The sequence below is a fragment of the Panicum hallii genome, chromosome 3, assembly GCF_002211085.1.
Source record: "Panicum hallii strain FIL2 chromosome 3, PHallii_v3.1, whole genome shotgun sequence".
NCBI lineage: Eukaryota > Viridiplantae > Streptophyta > Magnoliopsida > Poales > Poaceae > Panicum > Panicum hallii.
The window spans coordinates 22781038-22795285 of NC_038044.1; the positions used below are offsets into that span (position 1 = coordinate 22781038).

The following is a 14248-nucleotide window of genomic DNA, read 5'->3' on the forward strand; positions in this document are numbered from 1 at the left end:
ATCAATCATTTACTGAATTCTTTGACTTGTTTCAGTTCCTGGAGATGATGATAAAAAATTGTGGGGACATATCCATATACATGTTGCTGAGAGAGACATACTTCATGACAATGGTCAAGATAGTTAAGAAAAGGGAAAAATTGTCGTGCTCAAGATGCTTTAGGGAATATTGATGTAGTGCAACAGTAATTACTGTACTTGAAGAATTTTTTTCTTTGTTTTAGTATGCTGGATGAAAGAAACATTTTCTGGGATATCATCTTGTAAAAACCAATTCTGATTCATTGCAATGTGGACAGCTTTTTTTATTGTTTTTTCTGAAGATCAAATCATCAGGCAATGAGGGGATACTGAGTGCTTTGATGATAGATTGTCTACTTTTGAAATTCTGTTATTCTATTTCTATATAGAGAGACCGAATGCTGCTCAAATTTAAAGCACATTGCACCAAATGCCAAACTGAATTTTTCCAAAAGGCCAATAGAAAGCATGTCATTAGAATTGAGAAATGCACCGTCATAAATCATTTTTTTCTAGCCGATTTTAATGTTTTATTTGTAAAACTAAGCTTTACTGTGTCCATTTTACATGTACATTTGTATCTAAATCATATCATTTTATGATTAATGCCAGATTTGTGCCATTTCGATGATAATAGCCAGTAAGATGGATCCAATAACGGACTGGTTTATTATATGTGAAGCTCTGGCCGAAATCGGAGTGCTTTGTCTGCTGGTGTACGGCTTCTGACGAAGTGAGGATGCTGCATCAGAGATGCTTGCTGACAAGGTGCACACAAGTTTTTTTTTTCATGTACTGATACTAGGATCTGTGTAGAATGCCTGAACTTAGTAGTCACATAGATTTGATTGTAATTTAAAATCACATGGCAACTTAGATAACCATTTTTTCTTGTAGCTTGCTTGCCCAAATTGTGTAGCAAATTTGATGAGATCACGTAGAGGTTTCAAAAGAGATCGGCTTAAGACATTTTCCCTTTTCTTTTTATTTCTGAATCCAATGCTTGTTTGACGTGCAACTGTGCATGAATGGCTAAAGCAGTGTTCAATGTTGCCAACACCCATGATCACAGTTATGAAGTGCCATAATTTAGACTGTTTCCTTATATCTCACGGTGCCATCTCCACCGACAACATCAACTTTTATCGATGTTTTTATGTTTTTCCAGGTAGGAGCTGGGCTCGTCAACTTTGGGACAATGAAGTTAATAAGACTATTAAACCTCATGCTAAAGGCTCTAGCTCGTCATATGTCACTGAAAAAATGATTGGCAGGAGGACCCTCCAGGGGAAGGTCAAAAGGTAACCTGCTCCTGGAGCGTTGTTCCTATAGCATCCAACTCGCCCCTAAAAAAGCATTTTTAGAGGCGGGTGACGCCATCACCCGCCCCTGCAAATATGCATTATTTTTAGGGGTGGGTGATGGCATCACCGGCCCCTAGAAATGGCATTTCTACGGACGAGTAACACCACAAATTTGTAACTTTTCTATATGATCTCGGATGAAGTCAAACTTTATATAGAAATTATAGAGAATGACGAGATCTAAAATTTTATAGTTGATAACTTTTTCATTTAAGATCATTTATTGGTCCAAAAAATTATTATGAACCTACATATGGCTACGACTATATAGTATCTCATACAACTCAAATTATATTTTGAGGTTTCAACAATCTTAAACTTTATATACACTGAAATATACTTGGCATATTTTTCTTTGTATCCATAGTTCACAATAATCATAGTGTAGAAGTTTTACTTTTTTATTTGTTTTTCTATATGGAAAGATTTAGATGAATTTTTGGAATAAAATTGTCCCCTAGAAACGGATTTTTATGGGCGGGTAATGGCATCACCGGCCCCTACAAATTAATTTTAGAGTTAATATAAAAGAACATATCCTATAGTGTCATAAGTGACTGTGTAGTGTGATGGAGAGGAAGATACTCGCGAGGCTTGGGGTATGTAGTTCGAACCCCGGGTGATGCAAGTGTGCATATTTCATCAAAAAATTTATAAATCAACAGTACAGAGGCTTGTGGTGGTGGCTGATTGGCTGCAATATTTTTTTTCTTTTTTATTTTACTATTTTAATTTTTTTTATTTTTTATTTTGCTATTTTAATTTTTTTATTTTTTATTTTCTCGAAATCGATTTTTAGGGGCGGGTCACGGTCTAAAAATCATATTTTTAACTGCGAGAAATAGGGGCGGGTACCGTACCACCCCCTAAAACTAAAGTTTTATCCTACCTAAAAATCCTTTTTTAGTAGTGTGTAGCCTGTAAAACAAAACTGTTTTCTGAGCTGCCATTTACTTCTTTTATATTGCACATCATACAAATAACAAGTTAGGTATGATGTGCCTCATGCTGCAGTGAGCGATCATTTTGCTTCATGCTGCAAAAACAAATGTATCTATATGAATAACTCTCTATTAACGGAGTAACTTCATTTATCACTGAAATAATATTTTTGTGTGTGGATCTTAAATCTATTTAATCATATGCTTCATTACCAAAATATATACCGTCGACCGGTTGTTTGATTTGCATTAAGAAATGCTGCCGTAGCGTGTGTATATGACGCCAAAGCAGCTTTCTGTTGGGACGTAGCTTTCCATGGCGTCCCCACAAAACGCTGCAACCAGTGGCTTGAATTCGGATAATCTCTCTCATGCATTAAACAACAAATGAAAACGCCAGATCATTGGGACTTCGGCAGTAACTACACGAAACTTTCAAAGAACAAAATTAAAAGGTGTGGGTGAACTGCGGAGACGTCTACGTACAAGTGTTGTTTTCTTAAAACTACTGCTTTTGTAAAAAAACGTTTCTTGACTTGGTTGTTAGAAATCCATTAGTGCTTGTTACCTCTCCCACTAGCGTGGATCATCTTCAACTTTTCCCCTTTAGATACAGGTCGGCTATCCGATAATAATTATTCCGTTATAAAGTAGTTATTTCATCCTTTGTTAATAATATGCGGCTAATTCTCATTGTCTCGGAGATGTAGCCACAAGTCAAAATTTTCAAAGCCTCGTGAAAAAAATATTTATCTTCTTGGGAATGCTGTATATTTCAACTAATTTACGTGACCATGAATCGCCTAGCAATTCAAGTACGCGGAATTTAACTAATAACACGCTTTCATATGAACGGGGTGACGTTAGGAAAACTGTACATGCAAGACGACCTCGCGTACGTCGACACGGTCTGCGTGTTCGTCATCACAGAGACTGTCACAAAACCAAGAGTAATTCAAGTCTCTTCTGAAAATTTTGAAGGTTGGTAGGGCTAATAGTATATTGCTCATTTGTTCTGGATTCCTTCCAACATATTGCTAATTCGGCATGAGTGGTTAGGTTTTAACATTTAAGAAGTTGAGATGCTGAAATTAAAGCAACAAAAGCGAATAGGACGACACGAGCTTGACCGCGTGATGGAGCGTTGGACGGCGTCGACGTGCCATAAAATATGGATGGAGTGGCTGCTGCTGCTGCTTGGAAGCCTGCACCGAATTCTCGATTAGTTCAAGAGGATACAGTAGAAAGATATTTATTTGTGGGTAACTTTTGCTAGGTCCACCGAGGTATGAACGTACACTTTTGCTAGAGTCCGCGTGATTCCAGTCGGTCTGAAGTAAACATGTATTCATATTTTGCTTGTTGGGAAAACATTATAGCCTACATTATAGCATATTCTTGCGATTGATAAATTATTATATATTGTTGCTTTGTCGTTTACTTTTTTATATGTAGATAAATTGGTCAGTTGTCAAAGATGTCAACCTGGTTCTACCATTGCTCTGTTCCATTCAAAATGTGACACAAAACCTAGTCCACGGAGCAAGTTTGATGATATGTTCGATACAGATCAGCATTAGCTTACTGAAAAGGATGCCACAACCTAGGATAAGTCAATTTAGTTTGCTCTGAACAAGTTCTAGTGGTGTTATGCACTCAAGACAACAGTGTTATGTACTCATGACAACAGGGGTATCCTCAGTTATAATTTCATCACCCTATACATCAATGAAATCTTTATTTGCTCTCAGTGAAAGGATTTTCTCATTTTCCACATTGTATGACAAGGTTCCCCAAATAAATGTTGAAAGAACTATAAGATAGCAATTGTATGTCGCATTATCATCTAGTGATTTTAATGTGAAGGGTGATTAGTTTAGTGTTTGCCATAAAGAAAACAAGAATACAGAGGTTTAAGAAATAAGATAGCAATATGGTGCCAAACATAGGTAGGAAGAGTTTTAAAACAAATACAACTCAATAGTGACAAAAGAGAACACCAAAAAATCTATTGAATGAACATCCAAAAATCTAGTGAATGTTGATTGCCAATAGCTAGTAGTTATGTGCTATATTTTTGACTATCAACTAAGGCTATTTTCTACCGAACCTGGAGACATCAACCGAATCAACTAAGAAAAAATAGCATCGTGGTACATGCATGGGTACCTCAAGCTATGCTCCATATTCAAAAGCCAATTGTTTGACCATTCTGCATCATGTGCACCTACGCTGGCAACGTGGTGTTTTGGTTGACCAGGTCTTTCATCCCCACAAATTCACCGCTCACCGGTTTCCACCCTTCTCTCTCTCTCTCTCTCTGAGCCTAAGAAATGGTAAAACAAATTACAGAATTAAACTCCTAGATACTACTCAATGAACTGCAAGTGACAGAAATTACCATAATCATCATCAAATTGAGGTGCAAAATTCAGTAGGAAAACTGCAAGTGACAGAATTAGATCTGGTTCAAATGACGCTATCACTTAATGGAGATTCAATGAACTGCATTCAGGGACAGAAGATGTTTCGTCAAGTCAAATACTCTGCTCAAAAGAACCACTGATGTTTTGTTAGCCCCTGTAAAATGATTTTTCCTTTCAACAGTAATTATTTGCCAAGGAGGAGAGGGTCAACCCTGGCAAGCTCGGAAGGCACAGGAAAAAGGGGGGGGGGGGGGTGCGGGGGGTGGGGACGGCGGCGGCGGCGTTCAACGCAAGCAAAAGGGCAGGCTCCACGCTTATGGAAATGTCAGTCAGTTGGACCGAGTACAATCAAAAGGTAGGCTCGACGGCTCTGGCATTGCCCAGCTTCGCTTCTCGCCTTCTTCCTCCTCCCACCTCGGAAAGCTTTTCCTTCTTCCCTGGCGGCGCAGCCTTTTTCTGCGACAACCAGAGGTTTGTGGGCACGGTGCCTTGAGAAATTAAGATCGGAGCAAGGGAAAGAGAAGGCATTCTCTTGGAAGTTCTGGCCCAGGCAGGCAGGAGCTAACGATGGTGAGAGGAAAACAGCAGCTCCTCTTGCTGCTCTTCGTCTTGAGCGCCGTCGGATCAAGAATCGCTTCCGCGGACACCAACCCGCAAGATGGTAAGCTTTCTTTTTAGGCAATTCTTGCGGGAACAGAAAAAAAACTTTGGTTTATGGGCGTTGTAGCACAGAAAGTTGGACGTTTTTTTGCCTGTTTTTTGTGCCAGGGGAAGCAAAATTTGTTGATTTTAATTCTTTTAAAGGTTGTCTAGCTACTTAATAGACTTCGGAGTTCGATTTTGGTTGCATTTTATTTGTGGTCAGCGCCTCAGCTGGACTAGAGGTCGGAAATTTTGAGGTGTGATTTTCTGATTAAGTTGTTTGGGCCAGTTTTGTAATTTGTTTTGATGAGACGATGGGGGAAATGGCACCAAAGATAACAAAACGCTTTCTATACTGCTCTTCTGAAAAGTTTCCTGGTGTCTAAATTCATCCAGTTTATAAGTTCACCCCTTGTGTGTTTTGTCCTCACCTCATTCGTGTCTATTAAAATTTATTTCGACTCATATGCTCGAACATGGGTGATTTGATACTTGTAGTCTCACCAGGCAAGAACATAAAACTTTTTGATGGTCCAACTTTTGGTTAGTGAACAATCACAGGAGATGTTGCTAGTGAAGCATCTATAAGCAATTTGCATTAGGGCCCAATGGAGCCACCTCCAACGTACCAGTTTCGATTCAGGCCTGTCACAGTATAGGGTACTAATCAAATCAAATGTCGAAAAAGTTGGTTGAAAAGTTGGTGTCTTGCAGCGGCTGCTCTCAGATCTCTGATGAAGAAATGGAAAAATTTGCCTTCTAGCTGGGGGAAGTCCAACGATCCTTGCGGTGCCAGTTGGGACGGTATTTTGTGCGATGGAAACAGAAGGGTCACGTCACTGTGAGTAAGGCTGATTCCACAGCAATGTTAGTAGCTACTCAAGATCCTGATCATGTTCTCCCTTATCGCACTTCGACGCTGCAGGAATCTATTTGCTATGACCATAAGAGGCACTCTTGGCGATGATATAGGAAGCCTGACTGAACTAAGGGTCTTGTGAGTGTTGCCGTCATATATCTTTGTCTATTCATAGATGCTGCAGATTCCTCTATGGTTGGACTGTTTTATGATTACACGACCATGTAATGTTACTTTGCTGAATGATTCACTGTCTGACTATGCCTTACAGGGATCTGTCCTCAAACCCAGATCTTGGTGGCCCACTGCCGGCTGCTATGGGGAAGTTGGTTAAGCTTGAAGAACTGTAAGTTGTGACAGTTTCAGTTACTGGACAGATAGATTAGTGCTCTACATATGGACATATGTTCTTTTACACCTTATTACTAATCCCATCTTCTTTACCCGATAATTTTGCAGAGCATTGATTGGTTGTAGTTTCAGTGGTCCTATTCCAAGTGAATTAGGCAACCTGTCACAAGTCAAATTCTTGTAAGACTATTGTTCTCCCTATCAGCAGCTGCAAAAACTATTGAAATTTTCCTACTAGTATATGATACTAATTTTGTTTCTTGGCTTGATAATGCATAGTGCTCTGAACTCAAACAAATTAACAGGCAGCATCCCGCCCTCATTAGGAAAGCTTTCCAGTGTCACCTGGCTGGACCTCGCTGACAACCTGCTGACTGGACCACTCCCAAATTCCAAGGACAATGGAACTGGATTGGACCAGCTTCTAGAGGCAGAGCACTTGTTAGTATCACAAAAAGATATCAGTTTTGTTGCTCATTCTTTACAAGCTATCACTCATAAATATGTTTCATCTGTTCTTTCTAGCCATTTCAATCGAAACAACCTGGAAGGTTCAATCCCGGAATATCTGTTCAACTCCAACATGAAGCTCAAGCACATGTAAGCTCAAAGATTTAGCATTTGCTTCATCATTCACTAGGAATTTTCTAATTATGATTTGTTTTGTTCAGACTTTTTGACATTAACAGATTTGTTGGACCGATACCACCATCTATTGGTGCAATTCCTACACTAGAAGTACTGTAAGTGTTCATAAAACTTGCTCTAAAATTGGTTGGCAACTAATATGTATGTGGGTAGAAAGCTGATTATCTTAATCTATGCCCTGAATACAGTCGTTTAAATAACAACGGTTTCATGGGTCAAGTTCCTTCTCTCAAGAACCTGACTAAGCTCCACGTTCTGTAAGTTGTCCAATTCAGAAAACATAATTGGGACGACGTGTTTGTTGTGCTGCTGGTAACATTTTTCCTGGAAAACCCCAGAATGCTTTCAAACAACAAACTAAATGGATCAATACCTAACTTGGCCGGGATGAGGTTACTAGAAAATGTGTAAGAACTTCTTTGCAAACTCAAGTAATATTTTGGTATGAACCTGCTCTTTCGCCATGATTGACACATGATCACTATCCACAGGGATATGAGCAATAACAGCTTTACGCCTTCTAATATTCCAAGCTGGTTCTCAAATTTGACTAACATAATGACCCTGTAAGTCACGCTGTTCATCTGATACTGTTCTGTGAAGTGGCAGTTTTTGGTGCAATGTATAATGAAAGTCTCACTCTTTGTTGCAGTACAATGCAGTCAGTTGGAATTTCTGGCCAAGTGCCACAGGAGCTGTTCAGCTTCCGTAAATTACAGCATCTGTAAGGAATTTCATGAAAATTCTGTAAAACCTTTCTACCATGTGTACTTTATCGAAATTTATTGACCTTTCGAACATCTACAGAATACTGAGCGATAATCAACTGAATGGAACACTTGACATGGGCAGTAACATTAATGAGGGACTAGATCTTGTCGATATACAAAACAACGGAGTCACTTCAGTTACAGTGTACGACAGCTTCAAAGGCCAATTTCTCAAGTGTGTATCACTGCCCATTTCAGTTATTTGTTTCCTTACAATCAGCGCATTTCTTTCTTGCCAAACTTTGCTTTCTCTGAAGCTTTCTTGCTTCTTTGTTGTCTTCAGGCTTCAAGGGAACCCACTCTGCAACAATTCTCTTTTGTCAGACACAATGCCATGCACAGGACTACAAACTGAAGCTCCTAGACAGCCCCGTACCATTGAAGTCCAGTGTGCCCATCCTTTCATCGAGACTATCGTCTTCAGAGCTCCTTCCTTCGGTGATGTTGTCCAGTACCTTCCTGAACTGCAGAACAACCTCACAGATAAATTAAACAGCTGTACCCCAAACCAGCTAAGCTTGGCCCACTCCAACGATGGTGAATACCTAAATGTGGAGATCAAGGCATGCCCAGTAAACCAGAAGAGGTTCAACTACTCCCAAGTATTAAACTGCTTCAACCTGACCCGTCAGACTTACAAGCCACCAGAATTATTCGGGCCTTACTATGCAAGAGCGCATCATTACCCGTTCCACGACAAAGGTAATTGGTTCAATTTTTTGCGTTGTTTCTGAAGCTACAAAACGTAGATGGCTGAACTTTGATTCTTCTGTGACAGCTTCTCGAGCTGTTTTGATTGGCATTGTAACTGGATCTGTTCTCCTGGTTGTGGGACTTACACTGGTTGGTTTTTACGCTGTGCGACAAAAGAAGCGGGCTCAAAAGCTTGTCTCCATCAACAATCCTTTCGGTAATGCACTCCCTTGAATAGTTTCGCTCTATATTTTAAGCCATCATCTAATGTTGCTTTGTTATTAATGTTCCTGGTCAATTATTCAGCGTCATGGGGATCAATGGGAGAAGATATTGGTGAAGCACCAAAACTGAAAAGTGCTAGATTCTTCACATTGGAAGAACTCAAGTTGTGCACCAATGATTTCCGAGAAATCAACGCTATTGGAGCAGGGGGCTATGGAAGGGTAAAGAAACGATTCTTCTGCAAACTGCAGATGCAGAATGTTTTCTTGTTTTTAGTACATATTTACAATTTTTCAATTGCAATGTAACAGGTGTACCGAGGAAAACTTCCAGATGGGCAGTTAGTAGCAATTAAGAGATCCAAGGAAGGGTCCATGCAGGGTGGCCTTGAGTTCAAGACAGAAATAGAACTCCTTTCAAGGGTTCATCACAAGAACTTGGTTGGACTGGTTGGTTTCTGCTTTGAGAAGGGCGAAAAGATGCTTGTTTATGAGTTCATATCCAATGGAACACTAAGCGAGGCCCTATATGGTAACTTTTTCCATCTCATTTTATTAGCTATATTTGGTTACATAAGGTGTGCATCTTGTTGACTAACTGTAAAAATCATGAAGTAAAAATATCAGGACACAATTTCTGTGAACCATATGTGATCTCCTGAACTGATCCCAACTGGTCGCTCCAGGTATGAAAGGAATACAATTGGACTGGAGTAGGAGGCTCAAGATAGCTCTGGATTCAGCTAGAGGGCTAGCTTACCTCCATGACCACGCCAATCCTCCAATTATTCACAGGGATGTGAAGTCCACCAACATCCTCCTTGATGAGAAGATGACCGCAAAGGTTGCGGACTTTGGCCTGTCTTTGCTGGTATCAGACAGTGAGGAAGGCCAACTCTGCACAAATGTCAAGGGAACACTGGTAAGCTTGCACTCTGTATCCCTGTTTTGAGAACAAAAAAATGTCTCCTTATATGGCATACATGACATGCTTGTCATTTCGTTGGAGCAAATAATACTCACCAGTCACCACTTCAAACTTTTTACTAAACCGCAGGGCTACCTGGACCCTGAGTACTACATGACGCAACAGCTCACAGCGAAGAGCGATGTCTACAGCTTTGGTGTGGTGCTGTTAGAGCTCATAATGGCCAAGCCACCGATACACGACAACAAGTACATCGTCCGCGAGCTGAAGATGGCACTTGACATGGAGGATCGCACACACTGCGGGCTACAGGATGTGATGGACCCGATCCTTGCGAAAATGGGGGGCCTCCTTGGCTTCCCACGGTTCCTAAAACTGGCACTGCAATGTGTCGAGGAGATGGGAACGAGCCGGCCCTCAATGAACACCATTGTGAGGGAGATTGAGGGGATAATGCAGGACTACGGGCTCATACCAGCCTCCATGTCGACGAGCTCTTCGTTCAGCATTGAGTCAAGAATGATGAAGGTCGGGCCTAAGCTTCCGTACTCTAGTGCTTCGACGTCACACTCAACGTTTGATATGGACAGCAGGGCCTTTGAATACAGTGCGGTATTCCCTTCTTCTCATGGGAGCTTGAAGCCATGAAGCCCTAGATGTATAGGATGGAAAGCTTGATAAGGGCACCAGTTTATAGGAGATGTGCAAAAATTAGAGTGTACGTTGTTCATAGGTTTCAGTAGGACTGCACAAAATTCATGAAGTTGACTATTCTTTTTGCCTTCGAGAGAAATTAAAACGTACATATCAGTTTTTCTTTTGAAAGAGAGATCTCTATAACATTTTTTTAATAGGGAAATTTATTGATTCCAAGTAGCGTTACATCAAGGTGATACAACAATACTCGAAAAAAACCCCGACCTCTGCCTAAAGGGCATACGGCCTTACACAAAAGAAAGAGAGCCGACACTCTAGTGACTATACGGACTAGACCGCCACCCATCTGCCTGCATAAAAAACTCCTTGGCAGTTTAAGCCAATTGTTGAGATACCGCTGCAACTAACTCCTGTGTAGTAGGTATTCAGATAATAGCCATGAACGAAGCCAGTGCGATACTGTGAAGATAACGTGCAAAAAAGATGTTTGTTTGTTTTCAAATATCAGATTATTCCTACTCAACCACAAAACCAACATGTTGCTGCAGCCCCAAGTAACACTAAAGGTTTAAACTCATTACAAATCTCTATTAGCCGGTGACCAAACATATGTGTCACGCTACGAGATTGTTGGAGTCCAAAAGTCACATGAACAGCTGCCCATAACATTTGAGCAAGTCGGCACTCTGTAAGGAAAATGACCCCTAAGCCATTGTTTGTGTTTTTAGTGATTAAATAACAACATAACCATTGGGACTAATGTGTTTGTCAAGATATACCTTTGAATGTGTTTATATATTCCAAGAATGTAATGAAAGCCATTCAAATGATCAAGTATGAAAAGATTCACGAGGAAACGAAGCAAAACAAGCACATATGCAATTGACCGATTAATACTGTCAACTGATCGACTAATACTGCCAGGCAACTCAGGGCAGCTTATTTCAACTGACCGACTAAATCAGTCAAGGAGAAGAGGGTCACCGAATCAGTCGATCATCCTTGGCTCTACCTTAGAATGGTAATGTAATGACGGATTAATTCGGTGCTCTATGAAATGAGAGTGACCGAATCAATCTGTGGTCCTGGAAGGTAGAAGTGGAATGACCGATTAATTCGATCATGTCCATAGAAGCATCACCGAATCAGTCGGTGAGGCTCGTGGGGCCCGGGAGTAAGTCGTTCAATGGCTACCTTGCACAGCTTGACCGATTAATTCGGTCAGTGTGTTGTGAGGTGACCAATTAAATTGGTCAATTGACCGATTTAGTCTGTAAAGGTAGATTTTCTACATGTTGGAGCAGCGGTTAGTATCTTTGGTTGGGGCTACAAATACCCCCTCACCCAGCTATTTCAAGTGGGTTAGATTTTGGAGAAGCTATAGGCTTGGTTTCCACATAAACACATGTGCTCTATCCACCAAAGTGCTCAAGAAAAGATTAAGGCAATTAGCAAAAGTCTTAGGCTTTGATTAGTGCTAGTTTATGCCTCTTAGCGCATTGTTTTAGGTGTTAGCCTAGAGGTTTTGCATAACTCATTGCATCGGTGCTTGTGTGCACCAAGTGTTATAAATCCGAGACTTGTAAGTCTTGCGAGATCCTACAACCGTGTTTGTGGAGTGACCGAGGGTACTTGTGAGAGTGAGGAGAGACCCTTGGCGATTTGCCAAAGCTCTACCTAGTGAAGATGGCAGGGAAGCATCTGGGAGAGGCAAGGCGGAGACCCACGTGCGCGTTGGGGAAGGCCCGTCGGCTATCCATGGAGTTACTCAACCAGGAGCTTGGCCCTTGCGTGGGCATTCCCTCCCGAGAGGCTCCAACAAGGATTAGTTCTGATACCTTGGTAAAAAGTCATCATGCAGGGAGTTTGCATTCTCTACCCCTTCTACATTACGTATTACTTCTTGCACCTACTTTCCGCATTTACCTTTCCTAGAATTGCCTTGTGTAGTTTATAAGATTGGAACCTAGGATGCAAAACTTTTACGCGGTAGAGATAGCAACACATAGAAAAACCTAGTGCACATCTAGATGGTTATTGGAATAGGTTTTTATATGTGCTTGGAGTCTTAGTTTTTTAGACACTTAATTCGCCCCCTCTTAGGGTGCCACAGTCCTTCGAATTGGTATCAGAGCCGGTTGCTCATTTTTGAACCTTTGGCTTCACCGCCATCGTGCAAAATGACATCCGAAGAGGCTAGGAGTGTTCTCTTGGTCAAAGAGGCATTTAATTCTTTCATAATGTTGCCTAATGAATTAGCCAATGACATGTACTCACATTTGAATGTTATTGTTAATGAGCTAAATGAACTAGGCTTGGCCAAGTTGAGTGATGAGGACATATCAAGAAAGATCATCCAAGTATTTTCCAAGAATAGATACTCCGCCATCGTCACCTACTTCCACTTGTTTGAAGACTTGAGCAAGATGAAGCCCACTCAAGTATTGAGCAAGATCATTTCTCATGAGCTATCTTGAAGATTGGCAAAGAACCTTCTCCTTAAAGTCAAGATGTTGGCACATCAAACAAAGAAGAGGAGGAGAAGAAGATTGAAGATAAACAAGAATCTTCCACATCAAGTAAGAAAGCTCGGGAGCAAGAATCAAGCTTCAGTTCAAGTTCAAGTGAAGCTTCGAGTATTAGGGATAGATCCCCTGGGTACCGCAAGGAAGCTACCCATGAGAAAAAAGAAGTCTGATTCCTACTAGGATTCCACTGTAATCCTATTAGGACTTATACCTTGTAATCCTATTAGGACTCCTACCTTGTAATCCTAGTAGGAACCCCGACTCCTGGGATATATAAAGGAGGGTAGTGATACCTAGATAGTCAGAGAACCAACAGATAGTAGCCAATAGGCAACTCAACACCCAAGCGCAGGGCATAATATACAACACCCCAAAACAGGACGTAGGGTATTACGCTACTCTAGCGGCCCAAACCTATCTAAATTTGTGTCTTGTGTCCTTGCGTTCACCTTCAAGTTCCAGATCCGGCCATCCCTCACCAAATAATCACCTACCTTAGGGTATCCCTAGGTAGGCCGACTGTAAAAACACCGACAGCTGGAGCCCACCGTGGGGCCGATCGTCGCGATCATTGAGCGAATTTGAAGGACCTCTTCATCAACATCAATCCACTTAAGATGGCGGATTGCTACTTCGTCCATATGTGTCGGCGGATCGATTCATCGAGTTCGAGATCGGATCCTTCAGCGAACAGCTACATCGACCTTGACTACTCGGCTCGACTTCACCTCGCGCTGCAACGTCGATGCACCGCGGCCGCCGACCTCGATGACCCGGTTCAACTTCGGCTTGTGCTGCAATGTCCGCGCACAGCAGCGACGAGTTCGACTACTTCGACTTCGCGAGGAGGCTCGGCGGCCCGCCGACGACTATTTCGACTACTCGTCTCGACTAGAAACTAGTCGAGGGCGAGCCTCACAGCAACGACTACATCAACTACTCGTCCCGACTTGAAAACTAGTCGGAATCGACTCCGACTAGTCGAGCTTCATCAACAAACCGTCGCAGCTCCATCAACGAGCTCCACGGCTTCGTCGATATTTATCCACGAATCAAGCTAGTTGACTTATACCTTTTCCGACTTGTTCTTCACAAGATCGGCTACCTTTTTGGGTACGCCTCTCGACGGGCATGAAACCCTTGGGGGCTACACCATGATCGACTACCTATCTGTGTACGTCTCTCAACGGGCATTA

The 14248-nt window shown here is 41.5% G+C and overlaps 1 protein-coding gene across 2 annotated transcripts; it reads left to right on the forward strand.

Moving 5' to 3' along the window:
• The first annotated feature begins 5072 nt into the window (after nucleotides 1–5072).
• On the forward strand, nucleotides 5073–10692 carry LOC112886256 (probable leucine-rich repeat receptor-like protein kinase At5g49770). 2 transcript variants are annotated; one of them, XM_025952087.1, is made up of 19 exons: nucleotides 5073–5413; nucleotides 6109–6235; nucleotides 6320–6391; nucleotides 6525–6599; nucleotides 6713–6784; nucleotides 6884–7045; nucleotides 7130–7204; nucleotides 7276–7347; nucleotides 7441–7509; nucleotides 7591–7659; nucleotides 7744–7818; nucleotides 7905–7976; nucleotides 8060–8197; nucleotides 8306–8724; nucleotides 8801–8932; nucleotides 9022–9161; nucleotides 9252–9471; nucleotides 9626–9861; nucleotides 9997–10692. In XM_025952087.1, exons 1-19 carry the CDS (start codon nucleotides 5320–5322, stop codon nucleotides 10513–10515), a joined length of 2838 nt encoding a protein of 945 aa, XP_025807872.1. In that variant the 5' UTR covers nucleotides 5073–5319; the 3' UTR covers nucleotides 10516–10692. The 2 variants fall into 2 exon arrangements, with proteins under 2 accessions (XP_025807872.1, XP_025807873.1); XM_025952088.1 differs by having other exon boundaries at nucleotides 5074–5413; nucleotides 6109–6239.
• Nucleotides 10693–14248: the final 3556 nt, after the last annotated feature.

Bases quoted from the DNA above. Each gene is read 5' to 3' on its own strand.
- LOC112886256 (XM_025952087.1), top strand. From the start codon at position 5,320: ATGGTGAGAGGAAAACAGCAGCTCCTCTTGCTGCTCTTCGTCTTGAGC. The intron at 7,348-7,440 runs GTAAGTGTTCAT...CCCTGAATACAG, and splicing joins ATTCCTACACTAGAAGTACT to TCGTTTAAATAACAACGGTT. The intron at 8,725-8,800 runs GTAATTGGTTCA...CTTCTGTGACAG, and splicing joins TTACCCGTTCCACGACAAAG to CTTCTCGAGCTGTTTTGATT.